Source organism: Primulina tabacum, chromosome 16 (genome assembly GCF_025594145.1).
Source record: "Primulina tabacum isolate GXHZ01 chromosome 16, ASM2559414v2, whole genome shotgun sequence".
Classification (NCBI taxonomy): Eukaryota; Viridiplantae; Streptophyta; class Magnoliopsida; order Lamiales; family Gesneriaceae; genus Primulina; species Primulina tabacum.
This window is the reverse complement of record NC_134565.1, coordinates 15,370,724-15,387,255: the sequence shown is the minus strand read 5'-3', so window position 1 is coordinate 15,387,255 and position 16,532 is coordinate 15,370,724. Positions and strand designations below refer to the sequence as shown.

General features: G+C 36.4%; 1 protein-coding gene across 1 annotated transcript; it reads right to left on the bottom strand.

Moving 5' to 3' along the window:
• Positions 1 to 9,026: 9,026 nt before the first annotated feature.
• LOC142528370 (uncharacterized) lies at positions 9,027 to 9,482 on the bottom strand. Its single transcript, XM_075633410.1, has one exon. It carries the CDS (start codon positions 9,480 to 9,482, stop codon positions 9,027 to 9,029), a length of 456 nt encoding a protein of 151 aa, XP_075489525.1.
• Positions 9,483 to 16,532: the final 7,050 nt, after the last annotated feature.

Sequence of the window (16,532 nt, the reverse complement as noted above, 5' to 3'; positions counted from 1 at the left end):
TAATTGTGACTAATATGCTGATACGATAATATGATGATATGTTAATACGTAGGCAAACCACTACTGTGGTTACATGTAGATGGATCCATCGCCCTAATACGAATACGAATATCACAATAAACGATCTGAATTCAACAAAAATGAATACGTATATGAATATGATAGATACAAATGTGTTTATGATGAATATTAATAAGTTTACGAAAATATGAAAATGTTTATTAAAAATAACAATGTTTAATTTTATACATCATTATGAAAATGTTATTTTACATAAATTATTTTCACTGTTGCATGTGATCTGTATATGTATTATTTGTTATCGAAATTATGGTTTGCTGAGTCTGTAGCCTCACTAGGGGTGATTGATGCAGGTGATTATGATAATAATGATAATGGAGGTCTTGATGGTTGATTTTGCTGGACTGAAGGTGTACAAAACCCGAGGACCAGCGCTAGTTTTCCATACTAGTTTATGATTTATGATTTTTATGATTATGTTAAAGATATTTTACTTCTTTATGATTTTGAGTAGTTTTTGAGAGGTTGTTAGTTTTAGAAATTTTGCTAAGTTAGGATTTGAATACGATTGACGATTTTATATTTGGACAATTTCCTTTGATTTTCAAATTTAGTTGGTTGAATTATTTTTAAATGGGGTCAAAAGTATTTTATGCATGTGTTTATTTTCGGCATAAATTTGTGAGGTTTTAAAAAAAATCTAGTAGTTTTTAAGAAAACGAGTAGTGGACGTTTCAGTTTGTATCAGAGCAATGTTCCTGTAAGGGGTTGTGCCACCGTCAGTACCGGGAAGCTCAGTCGTCAAGCCTCAATTTGTAAGTTTATATGATTTATATGATTTTTATGATGTTACCTGTATGATTACGTGAAATATATGTCTATGTCGCATGTTTAATAGCTTTACGAGAATATATGTTTTATATGCTTAAAATTGCTAAAATGAATTAGGATACATACATGATTAGAAAACTTAGATTTAAATACATTTTGGTTATGTTAGAATTCGGAAAACGTTCAGATACAATGCCTCCTAGACGCGCACCTAGTACTGATAGGCCGACAAAGAGTACTGAGGATCGTAATGTTACTGCACCCTCGCCTCCTAATTGGGATGCTGCTACTCGTGCATTGAAGGGTATGGCTCGTTTCTTCGAACAGCAGTTACAGCAGGCTCCTAGGCCACAACATGATATATATTATCAGTTCCGGAGGCTAGGGCCGAAGGAATTTTCTGGTACCACAGACCCGTTTGTTGCGGAGGCATGGATTCAAGCACTTGAGGTGCATTTTCGCTATTTGAACATGGGGGAAGCTGATCGTGTGAGGTGTGCTACTTACATGTTTAGGGACTATACTTCTTTATGGTGGGAAGGAGCTGAGCAGGGTATTAATCTTACTACACTTACTTGGGCTCGATTCAAGGAGATATTCTATGATAAGTACTTCACAGTTGATGTTAGAGAGCGATTGAAGAGAGAGTTTATGAGCCTCCGTCAGGGAGACTCGACTGCTGCTAAATTTGTGAGGAAATTTGATAGGGGTTGCCACTTTGTACCCCTTGTTGAGAGGGATGCTGCGGAGAAGCTTAGACACTTCATGGATGGTCTACGACCTACCATACGACACAACGTTATGATGATGCGTCCCTTGGATGATACTGCCACTACTTAAGCGTTTCAATCTGAGCAATCTTTGAAGGACATTGACTTTGAGATGCAGCGCAAGAGACAACAACACCAAAATAATTCACAGCCAAATAAAAAGCCATACACGGGACCACCTAGACCTCAAGGGCCATCAAAGCCCCAAGGTCAAGTAAAGAAGCTAGGACCACAAAAACCACCAAACCCTAGAGCGCCAAAACCTGCAGAAGACCACCGTGCAAGAAGTGAAATCACCTACATTATGGACAGTGCGTGTGGGGAACTACTAAGGGCTTCATAGGTAGAGCCCAAAATCAGTATACGTGAAACCCGTGCATTTATTTAATTTGTTAAATTATTTATTTAAGTTTAAAATGATTTTAGAGATGCATGATTTATGAAATTTCATTATTTTAATTATTTATGTTTATTTGATGCACGTTAAAATGTTTTCTCGAGTTTATGTTTCAGACGAATATTCGAAGCGAAATCGAGGGAAAGAGACCGGAGACGATTTTGGCAATTTTAAAATATGGTATTTTATTTCAAGTTCAGAAAAGGACACTTTTAAATGATTTATGAAGTTTTAACATTTTTAAAGCCTAATTTAAATATTAGGTGATTTTAAGATTTTAAACTTTTAAAGTTTATCGATTTTGGATTTTATTTTAATTAGGGGATTTTAGTAAATTTATTATGGGATTAGAATTTTATTAACTTGATAATTGGCTTAACATTTTAATTGACATAATTAATAAATTAATTAAACAAATTTCCCCCTATTAAAACACACACACACCTTATACTTACCAATTATGTGGATGCAAACACACCACACACACACACCCCACACACCACACACATATGTTCACGTATACACACACTCACACATTTCATTTCTTTATTTTATTATGGTGAGAGGAGAAGAGAAGAGTTATTGAAACTCTCTTTCAGCAGCCTCCATATCACCACCTTCCTCTCCAAATTTCCTTCAGCAATACTTTGTTGATTTAGCAGCAAAAATCGTGCCTCAAGTCGCCCGGATCATTTACCGCACCGTGTCTCTTCGATATTCACTGTATCGTGAGTTTTAAAGATCAAAGGCATGTATATTCTTTCATTTTATGCATCGATATTGTCATAGTAGATATTTTGATGTATGTTATGCTTGAAAGTTTGATTATTATGAGCAAAGTTTGAGCGATTATGCATTGAATCGATTTCTGAAACATTTTAGATCTCAAAAGATGTTTTTTCTGTCATTTAGGTTCCTGTGTAATTTCGGTTCTTTTTCTGAAATTATTTTCAACATAAAAACGTAGATCTTTTTGATACATTCGATTTGACATAAAATTCGTAATTTTTGGACAAGAAACGAGTGAGTTATGGTTGTTTTTGTGTGACTGCTCAAACCCGCGATCTTATGAAAATGATGTTCATCATGTTTTGAAGTTTTTGAGTTGTAGGCTTCGTTGGGCACCGCCAGGCTTGTGTTACTGCATTTAGATATGTTATGGGATGTGTTTAGGTGTTATTTGGTGGTTCGTTTGGGTCGGGATTGGCTTGGGATGTAATAGAAGTCGTAGGAAGCGAAACGATGTCGAATTACGGGTTATTGTGGTATTGATGTTGCTTGTCGATGCTTTGGTACGTTTGGGGTGTTTGTACGGGTTTGAATCAAGGTAATAGCATCTTAGGATGAGTCTTGAGGTGTTGATTCATGATCCTTAGGCTTGGGTTGGAAGAATGAATCATTAAGTTAGTGAATTTTCGTGAATTTCCATGTCCAGCATGTACCCGGACCTCGACACGGAGTCCGTGTCCTTTTTTCTTCAAAAATACGAAATTTTCGTGCCTACCCGGACCCCTACATAGGGTCCGTGTACACTCCTCTTAAAAAAAATTAATTTTTTTTAAGGATTTGCTTCGGGGTTATACATCATGGTTTAGTACGATGGTTAAAATTTATTTATGTAAAAATATAGGATTTGTTTTTGGGTTCTATATCATGGCTTAGTACGATTATTAAACGAGGTCAATTCCCGAGAGATTTAGAATGTCATAAGCCATTTATTTACTTCGGTGGTAAGCACGAGTACCTACGTCTAAGCTATGAAAGATAAGTGTTTGAACTCATGTTAGTATGTTGCAGCAGCGGCCCCAAGCGAGATCCAACGAATCTCTCAACGCCAAATATGTATGTTCGACGTCCAAAAGAAAATATTTTAAGTTTTTGAGGTATGCTAAATGTCTCGTGACAAAATTATGAATAGGTTTGGAAGTCGGGGAACGTGGCCGAGGACCTCTCCACCCCGTTAAAGCATGAACGAGTTTAGATAGGAATTGGGAAGCGTTAAAGCATGAACGATGACCAATCCACCCGTTAAAGTATGAAAGCATGAACGAGGACCAATCCACCCGTTAAAGCATGAACGGGGATCTCATGTATGTGGCAGTGGATCTTCCCTGTCAGCCCAGTACTGTTGTTTAGTCTGATCAGGCGTATTTATGTATGGGTCACTTGCTTTGAAACATGTCTCTACGTAAAATGATGAAGTTTATGAATGTTCAATTATGTACAAGTATGCAAGCATGTTTAAGAAAAGACTTATGATGATGGCACGTCTATGTTTATGTATGTATGCACAAGTTTCAAGTATGTTACGTTCAGGCTTTTAAGTATGCAAGTTCAAGTTTCAAGTACGTACGCTCTATTTTAAAGTTGCATGTGATTTTATTACATATTACTCGTTACTCCCAGTTTATACATGTTGAGTCTTTAGACTCACTAGACTTGATCGATGCAGGTGAGGATGCATTTGAGGATACGAGAGGTGAGGACCAGTGAGCTGGCTTTGACTGAGCGGGAGGCTAAACCCGAGGACCACCATGTTTTTAAGAATTTATGAAATTTTCAAATACTCTGGTTTTATGTTACTGTCATGATGCCTAGTCAAATGCTGTAGCAAAATTTTTTATTTTGAACGTTTGGTTGCAATTATTTTTTTAGAACGGATTATGGATGATCGCAATTTGAAAGTTTATTTCATATTTAAGAAAATTTTATTTTCCGCAAATTTCTAGTAGTTTAAAAGTACGGTACGTTACAATTGGTAGCAGAGCGATGTTCTTGTAAAGGGTTATGCCTACTGCCAGTTGTGAGAAGCTCACGAAGCCATACCTCAAGTCTGTAAGTTTTAAAGTTTTGAATTATGTTATGTATTAAGCATTAAGTCATGATTTCAGCATGTCCATGTTTTAATTCGATTTACGTGCATCTTATGATATTAGTTGTATGTTCATGCATGTTGGGTTTATGTGTTGGGAAAATTTTGGTACAATATGCCTCCTAGTCGCATGATTAATCGGGAAGCAAGGGATGAGGACAGAGAGACTCGAGAGGAGGGGAGAGACACTCCTCCTCCTCCACCGCCAGATATGCAGGCACAGATGCTTGCAGGTATGACTCAGTTCTTCGCACAGTTTGTGGGGAACCAGACTGCAGTAGACACAGGGGCGAGGCCCAGACCAGAGGCTGTGTACGAAAGGTTTAGGAGGATGAATCCTAAGGAGTTCTCGGGGACTACTGACCCGATGATAGCTGAAGGATGGATTAAGTCCATCGAGGTAATCTTTGCGTTTATGGAGCTGTAGGATGCAGACAGAGTTAGATGTTCCACCTTCTTGTTGACTGGAGACGCCACGCTTTGGAGGGAAGGCGCGTCAGTGTCACTGAACTTACAAATACTGACGTGGAATGGCTTCAAGGAGGTTTTCTACACCAAGTACTTCACTGAAGAAGTACGCCCTCGGCTGACCAGAGAGTTCATTTCGCTGCGACAGGGAGACAATAGCGTGGCAGACTTCGTCAGGGAGTTTGAGAGGGGGTGTTACTTTGTGCCCCTAATTGTTAACGATGCCCGGGAGAATCTGAGGCATTTTATGGATTGTTTGCGGTCGATCTTGCGCCGTGGTGTCAGGGTTGCTGGTCCTACGACTTATACAGTTGCCGTGTCGAGAGCTTTGGCGGCAGGGCAGGACCAGATGGACATTGAGGTCGACAGGCGTGGCAAGAGGCCCTATCATGCACCTTGTATTGAGGAATCTTTGTAAGTCATTAAGAAACTTAGGATTAAGTGTATATGAGTACTGGAATTAGTTTATCTAAGACTACTTGGGTTGTGTAAGTTTTAATTTCAAGTTTATGAAATAGATGATCATATGGGGATATTGGGTGAAATAAAAACAAAAGGGAAGTAGTTGTATTCAACATAGGTTACCAATGGTCGAATATTAAGATTTTTATCGAGTAAGAAATCTAAAAGCTTTACATGAGGATTCTAGAATTATGTGAGTTATAAGTAAAGTTGATTTATTAAAATTAGTCTATCATTAACAAGGGGAAACTTATTAAGCTTTATACATTAGAATGAATTAAGTATTGAGGATACGTCAAAGTGTGACATTCGTTCCATTAAGGAAAGTTTAAGTGTCTTAGGCCTCAAATATAATGTAATTGGGAAGGAAATAGTTTAAGGATGTGTTTGATGCTAGGAAGGTTTTATTATCTAAGCAGAATATCGATATTGTATATTTTGGGGTTTTATGGATTAACGTTACTCGAAAGTTAAGATTAGTAACAATCTTTATTTGGGATGTACTTATAAATAGCTAAGTTACGTAAGTTTTGTATCGTAAGGTAAAGATTCGATTCAAGGATCGTAGGTCAACATTATCACGGGGTTAAGATAAGGTCCTTTTGAGTGTAGTACCACGGATAGAAGTTGATCAGTAACTTTTGGTGCTAAAATTTCTTAGGTTGAATTGCATAAATGCTAAGGTAATAGATCGATGAACATTACGGGTATAGTATAAGGAAAGTAAGATACGATAAATTTTAACCTCCATTTCTAAATTGGGAATTGTGAGAAAAGTCAGAATTCGAGGTCATAGTAAAGTAAAACTAAGACAACCTTCAGGACTAGATATGGACATTACGATTTTTAGTGATGCCGTTTGGACTGACTAATGCTCCAGCTATTTTTATGGACTTGATGAACCGAGTATTTCAACCCTACCTAAATCAGTTCGTTATTGTATTCATTGACGACATTCTTATCTACTCGAAGAGCCATGAGGAGCACGTTCAATATTTGAGTACAGTGTTGCAGATTTTGCAGAGACACAAGTTATTTGTAAAATTTAGTAAGTGTGAATTCTAGTTGGAGAATGTAGCGTTTTTGGGTCATGTAATATCTAGTAGTGGTATCGAGGTTGATCCAGCTAAGATAGTAGCAGTAAGGAATGGGTTGAACCGAAGAACGCTTCAGAGATCCGCAGTTTTCTGGGTTTAGCAGGTTACTACCGTAAGTTTATTCAGGGGTTTTCATCGATAGCAGTGCCGCTCACTTCACTGACCAAGAAGAATGCTAAATTTGTGTGGAGTGATGAATGTCAAAAGAACTTTGATACCTTGAAGCAAGCTCTTATTTCAGCGCCAGTGTTAGCCATGTCATCAGGGCAAGGAAATTTTGTGTTATACACCGATGCATCTAAGCTCAGGATAGGTGCAGTGTTGATCCAGCATGGTCGGGTTATAGCTTATGCTTCCAGGCAGTTGAAGGTGAATGAGAAGAACTACCCGACTCATGATCTTGAGTTAGCCGCCGTTGTCTTTGCTTTGAAGATATGAAGACATTACTTGTACGACGAGAAATGCCAGATATTCATTGATCACAAGAGTCTCAAGTATTTCTTCACGCAGAAAGAGCTTAATATGAGACAGAGACGGTGGTTAGAATTGGTGAAAGACTACGATTGTGATATTAGCTACCATCCAGGGAAAGCTAATGTTGTGACAGATGCCTTGAGCCGTAAAGTTGCAGTCGTAGCACAGTTGTCAGTACAAAGATCTCTTCAGTCAGAGATTCAGAGATTTGGGTTAGAGGTTTATCCTAAGGGCAGAGCTCCTAAACTGTCTAATCTGACAGTCAAATCCGATTTGCTAGACCGAATCCGTAGAGGACAACCTTCATATGAGCAGTTGCAGAAATGGAGGCTGAAAGACGAAGCCAAGGACAGTGTACTCTACACAGTGTCTGATGGTATTGTGAGGTACAGAGGGAGAATGTGGGTGCCTAGTGTTGATTCGATCAGAGAAGATATCTTGTCAGAGGCACACGCATCTCCGTATTCTATTCACCCAGGTGGTACCAAGATGTACAAGGATCTGCAGATTTTGTAAAACACATCTCCTTCTGTTGTTTTCAAGATTTACATTCTGAGTACCTTGATCTTCAGTCTTATCATGTTCATATACCGTACTAGATCTGACAAATTTAATTGGTTTTAAACTATCTTTCTCTAGTAACGGTTGAGTTGATCCTCCAGAGGTGCTGCATTCATTAATGCCATAACCTAGTCCGGTTCTATCTCCGACCGGTTTCTGCATTTCATGCGTCCTATTAAGAGAAACAAAGGACTTGTTCCAAGTGTTGATTGTATTTATCAACCGTTTATTTTCTTTTTACGTAGCATGGAACAATCTTCGCAGGTCATCATTCTCAGCCGTTAACAGACTTAACTTTACTCTCAAACTATCAACCTCTTTTTGCTGCACACAGCTAGAGAGAGTTAATTTGTTTTCCAAGTTTTGTTTTTCTGTTTTGGCTTCATTGAACTGCTGTGATAGCCTCTTAAACTCATTTACCATATCGTAAAGTGCGGTGACAAGATCTTCTCGTGTGAATTCATCAGAGTTAAAGTCAAATACCATTTCATGGGTAGATTCTTGATCTTCTTTGGCCATGAGACATTCTACTTTCTCATATTCGCTTTCACTTGAAGATTCTTCAGAGATGGACTTTTCAGATTCTGATTCAGCCCATTTGTCGTTATCTTCTTCTGCAACTAAGACTTGCTGACTCTTATTTTTTATGAATCTTTTTTTGTCTTTAACTCGTCTTCTATCACTTGATTTCTTTTCATCTTTTCTTGGCCTGTTGCATTCTGCAATAAAGTGTCCTTTCTTTCCACAGTTAAAACAAGCCTGACCATCATCAGTATGGTCCTTGTTGAAGTGAGGTTTATTCATCTGTGATTGATTCTTACGCATGCATTTACTGGATTTTTTAACAAATAAAGACATGGCTTCATTGCTTAATTGCTCAGCCGATTTCTTATTTGTGGACTCTTCGATCGGAAGAGTCACTATGGTATCTGCCAATGCCTTTGTTTGTTGAGAGGTGGATGGTTCTTCTTCAGTACGTATCCTAAGCTCAAACTCATACGCTTTAAGGTCGGCGAAGTGATCATGAAGTTCCAGCTTGTTTAGATCTTTGGATTCTCGCATTGCTATAGTCTTTACGTCCTATTCTCTGGAAGAGCTCGCATAACCTTCAAGGAAATTTCACGATTAGAATAATCTTTTCCTAATGAAATGAGTTCGATGATAATACCGCTGAAACGTTCATCAAATTCTGCCAGAGTTTCTCCTGGCTTCATTTTCGCATTATCAAACTTCTGGATGGCGACAGTTAAATTGTTTTCTTTTGCCTGATCGTTGCCTTCACATAATTGAGTGAGTTTTTCCCATATTTTCTTAGCAGTAGTGCAAGTTTTAATTTTGGCAAACATATTTTTGTCCAAAGTCTTGTAGAGGATGTCTTTTGCAACGGTATCCAGATTTGCCTTCTTTTTGTCTTCAGCTGTCCATTCGAATCTGTGCTTTTCTACCATCTGAGGAGTACCTTCGATTGTAGCGGCAGCTGTGATAATATACCACATATCATCATCTTGGGCTGCTAGATGTGCCTGCATACGAATTTTCCAATCATCATAATCTTCTTTAGAGAACATTGGAATTTTATTGAAAGAAGTCATAAGTGTTCAAAAAGGTATCAGTGTTTGAGAAAACCCCGCTATGATACCACTTGTTATAATCGGGAAAGAGTTTAGAGGGGGGTGAATGAACTCTTTCAAATTTTCTTTCTTCAAATGTTGGTTTCGACCATTTTTAGGCAGTTGAAACAATTCTTCTCAAACGGTTGGAAATGTGAACCACTATTTAGTGCGGAAGACGATTCTCAATTTCCAATAGAGACTTGAACACGTTAACAAGCTAATTCAACAATTGGAAACAAATCAAATGCTTGCGATAAGTAAAGTGACACAAGATTTTTTATGGATGTTCGGAGAATGAATACTCCTACGACACCCCTTCTTCCTTCTTAGGAAGGTTTCCACAAAAAGACTTTGGCTCTACAAACTTTTTGCAACAGTCCACTCCAATCAGGACTTATTCACATTGCCTGTTTTGGAACTCTTAATGATCACTTTATATTTCTTGGTTTTAAGAACTCTTAGTTCACCAGATACTGAAACTAAATTCAATAACCAGAAGGTTACTAATATGCACAATCAATTTGTTTTGAGTAGCACGAAATTCATCCTTAGAAGATTGAATGTAATGATGTTTAAAGCGTGCTGAAAGAGCGATGAAGTATGTAAGCTTTTGATATCGCTATGAGATCTTTGTGTATGCAAGCAACGAGATTTTTAGCTGTCGATCAAGAGGTGCTACTTAGCTAGCACATTCCTCCGTTAAAATACACAATCTTCTTAATGGTCGGAAATGATGCAGCAACGTTAACCTGATCCACTGAACAGATGTGTTGATGTCGTCTTTTATGAGCATTAAATGATCTTTCGTAAAAGCATTTATCGTTCCTTTTGCTCAGCATAGTTCTGAAGCGCTTTTCCTGAGGAGTTCCTTTTAAGGTAAATGTCTTTTATCATCAGAACTTTAAGTCTATACTTGGTCTACCTTTTCTGTGATAGAGACATAAATGCAGATCATTCTTGGTCCTGATGTATGTACACGTTGACTTCAAGGAGGTGTAATACTTTGAATGTATTTAAGCCGGTCAGAGAATGTCTTTGAACAATAAATGGTTCTCTTTAATGACCCGGTTCTGATGGTCATTAATGTCCAAGCTGAATCTGCTAGCGGTCTAAAACAAGCGGTTGAGACTAGTTTGAGCTTTAGCCGGCCGGACGGTTGAAGTGATGCATATCTCATATATGAACCGCAGCTATTTTCGAGCTGCCTTGTTTTTTTCATACACCAAAATTCTTGGGAATAACATGCGGCGTTCTCACTGATTCTGTACAAACTGTTTGTTGTTGCCTACGTTCTTAATTGATGACGTGTAAAGATGATAAAATCAGTTGACTTCTTTAGTCGATAGGATTAACTGATCATTCTCAACTGATTGTAGTGTAACTGATCGTTCAGTTGAAAACACATTTCAGTTAGTTTCGCTCACTTCAGTTGCCTAGAATTATATATGCATTAATCTTCAGTTTAGGCAACTATCATTTTACGAAGCTTCAGTTCATTTACCCTCAATTTTCTTTATCAGTTGTTCAATTTTTTCACGCTTAATTTGTCAAACTCCAAAATTTCGTTTCCAACATCATTTGAAGGGATTATAAAAACCAATTAGATATATAGGCGTCAGACGAGAAAACATAATTTGTTGAACTGGAACAATTATAAGAGCTAAATAATATCTTATATATTAACAGGTCATATCAAATAATGTATTTGAAAACTATTTGAACTTCGGGTTCACTTTATATTTCATAAGAATTGAAATATAAAAAAGACGATACATTCTCATTGATACACATTTAGCTTCCACATTCCTTCCCTTCAATGTTTGAAAACGTTGCTTTTAAAAAATTACAATTAATGTTACGTCATAAAAACCTCATTGTTATTGGTTCAAGATACTTCAGCATAAATTCCAACATATTTTCAATATCTCCTAGAGACTCAATATAATGCATTTTTTTCGCACAATAAATAATTTGAACAATAAACTTGGGCTCAAGCCAATATCAATTGTAATGAGTTGACATAATATCTACAATGTTTGCTGCAAGCAACATATCACATCCCTAAAATATGACGCATTAATTTTAGGATCAATGATTTAATAGTTGATTGTAGGCATTTGATAGTTAATCAACCGAACTATTTTACGGATTGTATATTCTGGAAATTATTATTCTAAGTAAATATCTTCGCAAGTATAAGGTTGCGGGTCGTGGACTCATATTTATAATTGTCTTTTTATTTCAGGAAAATATAGGGATTCAGTCCCAATTTTAACAAGCAATAGTGATTACAAAGATAATAATTCAATATATATGAATTCTTAAAATCATATAATCTCATGGTAAATCAATTAAAGAATCTTCTTATTGATATGTTAAAAAACTTATAATTCCTTTGCTCAATATTTTTATGCACTATTAATAATTTTTTATATTAGATACAATTAAGATATTCAAATCAATCGATTATGTCACACGATAGATTGATTATTTCAAACAATAAAAGTACATATTTGTATCAATGATCTTTTTGTTGGTACAAAAACTTCTATTTTTAATACTAAAATTAGTCAACTCTATAATATCCTTAAAATTTTGTTTACGATATTAATAAATTTCAGGTTTATATATACCATTAGCAAATTTCAATATTAATAAACTCTTGGTCTATTGGGACATTTATTTTATCGTATTGACGTTCATAAAATATAATTTTTGAGAAAATGGGATTATGTGCCACCCAATTTTATTTTTATATATGCTAGATCAATTGTCTGGATATTTATAATTTTTTACGAGACACGAAAACAACATTCATTTTTAACAATAGATTTGTTATTTTTTCTTCGGGAAAATGCATATGAACTCTTCTCAAGTACTAGAGCTCTTATAATTAAATTTATTTGTAATAACGTACTATATTGAAATAATATTATCGTTGGATTCAAAAATTCAGATATTATCAAATACATCATTTTTCATCGGCGATTAGTGATTTTTTGGTCCGTTGACACATCTATGTTAAGTTATAATGAAAATATAATTTTGAAAATAAATCTATCCTTTTGTCAGATCCCGATAAATCCTTCAACTGAAAACAAATCAAATTAGGTTTATCTATATTATTAATAAATAGTATATCATGTTTCTTCAAGATAATTAATAATAAATATATGATTCTAATTTGATATCAAACCAATATTATTTAAGAATATTGGTGAAAATTAGATCATATTTAAACAAGAAAATATTCTGAATATTCTTCGATAATAATGATAAATTTATATCTTAAATCAATATTATTCTTGAATAATGACAAGTCTTAAATAAATATTATTCATCAATATTTAAGATCAAAATTTATCAAATATATTAATAAGTCTTAGATTTTGATTAAAATTCATCTGGTACATCAATAAAATCTTATATCTATATTCATCGGTAAGCTTAACTATTCCTATATTAATATCAATTGTGAGACCCCGAGAATAAAATAGCATTGATGACATTATTGTAAATAAGTTGAAAAATATTCAATTTATTTTGATGGCATTTTCGTAAATAAGTTGAAAAATAATGAATTAATTTTTAAAAATAAAATATGACATATCTTGGTCGTATGAAGTCCAAATGGTTTGAGATTTGGATATAACGTAGAAAACTCAAAGATATAGAAGTTTCATGTTTTGAGTTTTGAAAAATTGGATCGTTTGACTGTCCAAACACGTATACCGACGTTAAAATTTTAAATAATATATATTATATTATATTATTAATATAATATAATATAATATAATATTAAAAAAAAGGATAAATGCAAACTTTCAGTGAATGAACGTAATTCATTCACTGAAAGTTTGAAGAGAGAGGCGAGAATAATAATCATTTTGATTTTTCTTTTCGGCCGTGCGACTTATCGGTTTATCCAATCGACGAACCGACTTCAAATCTGAGATCGTTGACACGAGGTCTTCGATTTGAGGTAAATTTCTTCTAGTTTCAGCAGCTCTAAATATGAAAGTGCTGAAATAGCATGTATTTGAAGTCGAGATTCCTATATGTGGTAGAATAACCGACAAGAAACTCGTATTCGAAGTCGGAATTGAATTATGTTATGATTTGGATTTTATATAAATTTTCAAAGTTTCAAAAGATATTTGAACTCATATTAATGATTTTGGATTATGTTATTGATTGTAATAAATATGTTATTGATGTAGATAGCTTATTATACAGATATCTAAAGCTACATCAATTGGAAACGAAGAATTGAGGTATGTTGCGACCAGGAAACATACGACGGGTATCTGTATTATATGATATATGTTGGATTGGTTTGATTGATTGGAATAAGAATACATGTCTATATGTCTTATTTGTTGAGTTTATGTGGCATACATGACATTGTGATTTGAATATCGATGTATAACATAAATGTTTTGTTAACACACATCGTTTGATGCATACATCGATACATGACATGCACGTTGAGCTATGATCCTTGGATACCCTGATATGATTTGATTGGATTCTGGGTTTTGTGAACACAATGCTATGTTTGGTATTACATGACCCTTAAAACATAGACATTTGTGGCCCCGACGATTGATTGAGATTTGGGATTTGATGGCGCTTTGTCGACGCTATCATACGAGTATCCCTGATTGAGGCCGGTGTGCCAGCTCGAGCATTGATTTGATAGCGATTCGTTTGATTCTGACATGTGCTCAGTGGATGGGCATTTAACCTGATACCTCCACGACATACATGCATTGCATATCATATATCATTGTTTAGATACTTGTGGTATATATGATGGTTGTTCCATACGGAGCTTTGCTCACCCCCAAGGAGGGTGTTGTTGTCTTTGTGTGTGGACAATGGCAGGTACTCCAGGATATCAGGAGACCGGAGAGGGTACTTCTGGAGGGAGTCACAGTTTGAGTTGAGGTTTTATGTTTTGTTCCCAGTATATATATGTATCTATATACCCGGGCATGTCCCGAGGATATGAGTTGTTTGTATATGATTGGTTTTGATTACGTGTGGGTAAGTTTATGATGTGAGATGAAACACTATTTTTAGTATTCAAATAAAATGATTTGGGCTCATTGTAAAGAAAATTTAAACTCGTTTTCCGCTGTAATTAGTTAACCCTAATCATATTGCATTGTAATAACGATTAGGAGCTAAGGGTCCCACACAGAGTGGTATCAGAGCATAGCTGGGAATGCTCGATTGAGTCTTGTGTACACTTGAATAGGCACAAATGAATTGTGCTCTTGTGTTTGAATTATTTGTATTAATTGCTCCTATTTGATTTGATTCGAGTAAGTATCTGATGAGATTGATGATATGAGATGATGATGATGTGAAATTGATATTTATTTGTGATATTCATCATTTGATTTGTAGATGGATCCCACAAATGAAACTGTGAGTAGCAGTACTGAGAGAATAGTTGGGCAATATGAAGATTGTCCATGGATGTAGTGATGGCTCGATTCCAGGATCTGAAACCACCGAGGTTCTTTGGCACTGAGAGTGCAGAAAAAGCAGAGGCTTTAAAAGATATCGAGCATTTGTTTAATATTGTTGAATATTCCAAGGCTCGGAGACTGAAACTTGCTCTCTATCAGTTGAAAGACCGAGCAAAATCTTGATGGGAAGCCGCTGAGATTGGATTGAAGGAATCTGGGATTGAAGTCACATGGGATGTCTTCAAGGCCCAATTTTTGGAGCAGTATTCCCCTCCTTCTTATTATACTGCCTAGGAGAATGAATTCAATAGTCTGCAGCAGGGAACAATGACTGTTGCAGAGTATGCTTCAAAGTTTTCTACTTTGTTGAAGTATGCACCTCACGTAGCTGGGAATGCGAAGGCAAAATATAACAGGTTTGTGAATGGATTGCATCCTGCTATATATACTTATGTTGTTTCTGGATTGCCTACCAGCTACGCAGAGGCAGTTGAACGAGCTAAGGCAGTCGAGGCTGGACTTAGGCGGAGAGGTCCACAGTATACTCCTCCACCACCAGTGTCAGCACAGCAGCCTACTTTGCGGCCGAGAGGTAAGAAGTTTAAGAAGACTGGTTCTGCTTCTTCGTCTTTTTCGAGTTCGAGTGGATCACAGAGAGGGAGTCCTGTGATTGCTCCTTACTGTAGCCATTGTGGGGGAAAACATACTATCGAGTAGTGTCGAGTTATGTTTGGTACTTGTTATCAATGTGGGCAGGAAGGCCATTTCTCTCGAGTGTGTCCGAACAGGGGTACGACTTCTTCCCAATCCCAGCCAGGATTTAGAGGTGGCCCCAGTATGATGAGACCTGCTGTTCCTGTTCCTTCTTTTCAGCAGTCGAGTGTCCCACGATATCAAGGACCGGGTGGTCAGAGTGCCCAAGTTCCTCCTCAAGTGAGAGTGTACGCTATGACCGAGGATCAGTCGAGAGAAGCTCCTGGTGGCGTGATTGCAGGTATTTGCACGCTTTGCGATTATCCTGCACGTGTTTTGTTTGATACAGGAGCATCTCATTCATTCATATCTCATGCATTTATTGCATCTCACGATATTGAGTGTACCCCATTGTATGATGCAATATCGATAGCCATGCCGGCAGGGAAGATTATTTTGTCTGAGAAAGTTGTGCATAATTGTGTATTGATATATGAGGACAATGTGATATTTCTGAATTTGATTGTCCTTCCAATGCACGACTTCGATTGTATTGTTGGTATGGATATCTTGATGACAAATCGAGCTACTGTTGATTGTTGTCATGGAGTGGTTCGATTTAGACCTATTGATGGACCCAAGTGGAATTTTTATGGTAAGGGTTCCCAAGCCAAAATTCCATTGGTATCTTCATTGGAAATGTCTCGACTTTTGACTAGCGGAGATGAGGGTTATCTTATCTACGCTATTGATATCTCTAAGAAGGAGCCTTCTTTATCTGATATTCCTATTG

Coding starts and splice junctions, on each gene's coding strand:
- LOC142528370 (XM_075633410.1), bottom strand. CDS start 9,482: ATGCAGGCACATCTAGCAGCCCAAGATGATGATATGTGGTATATTATC.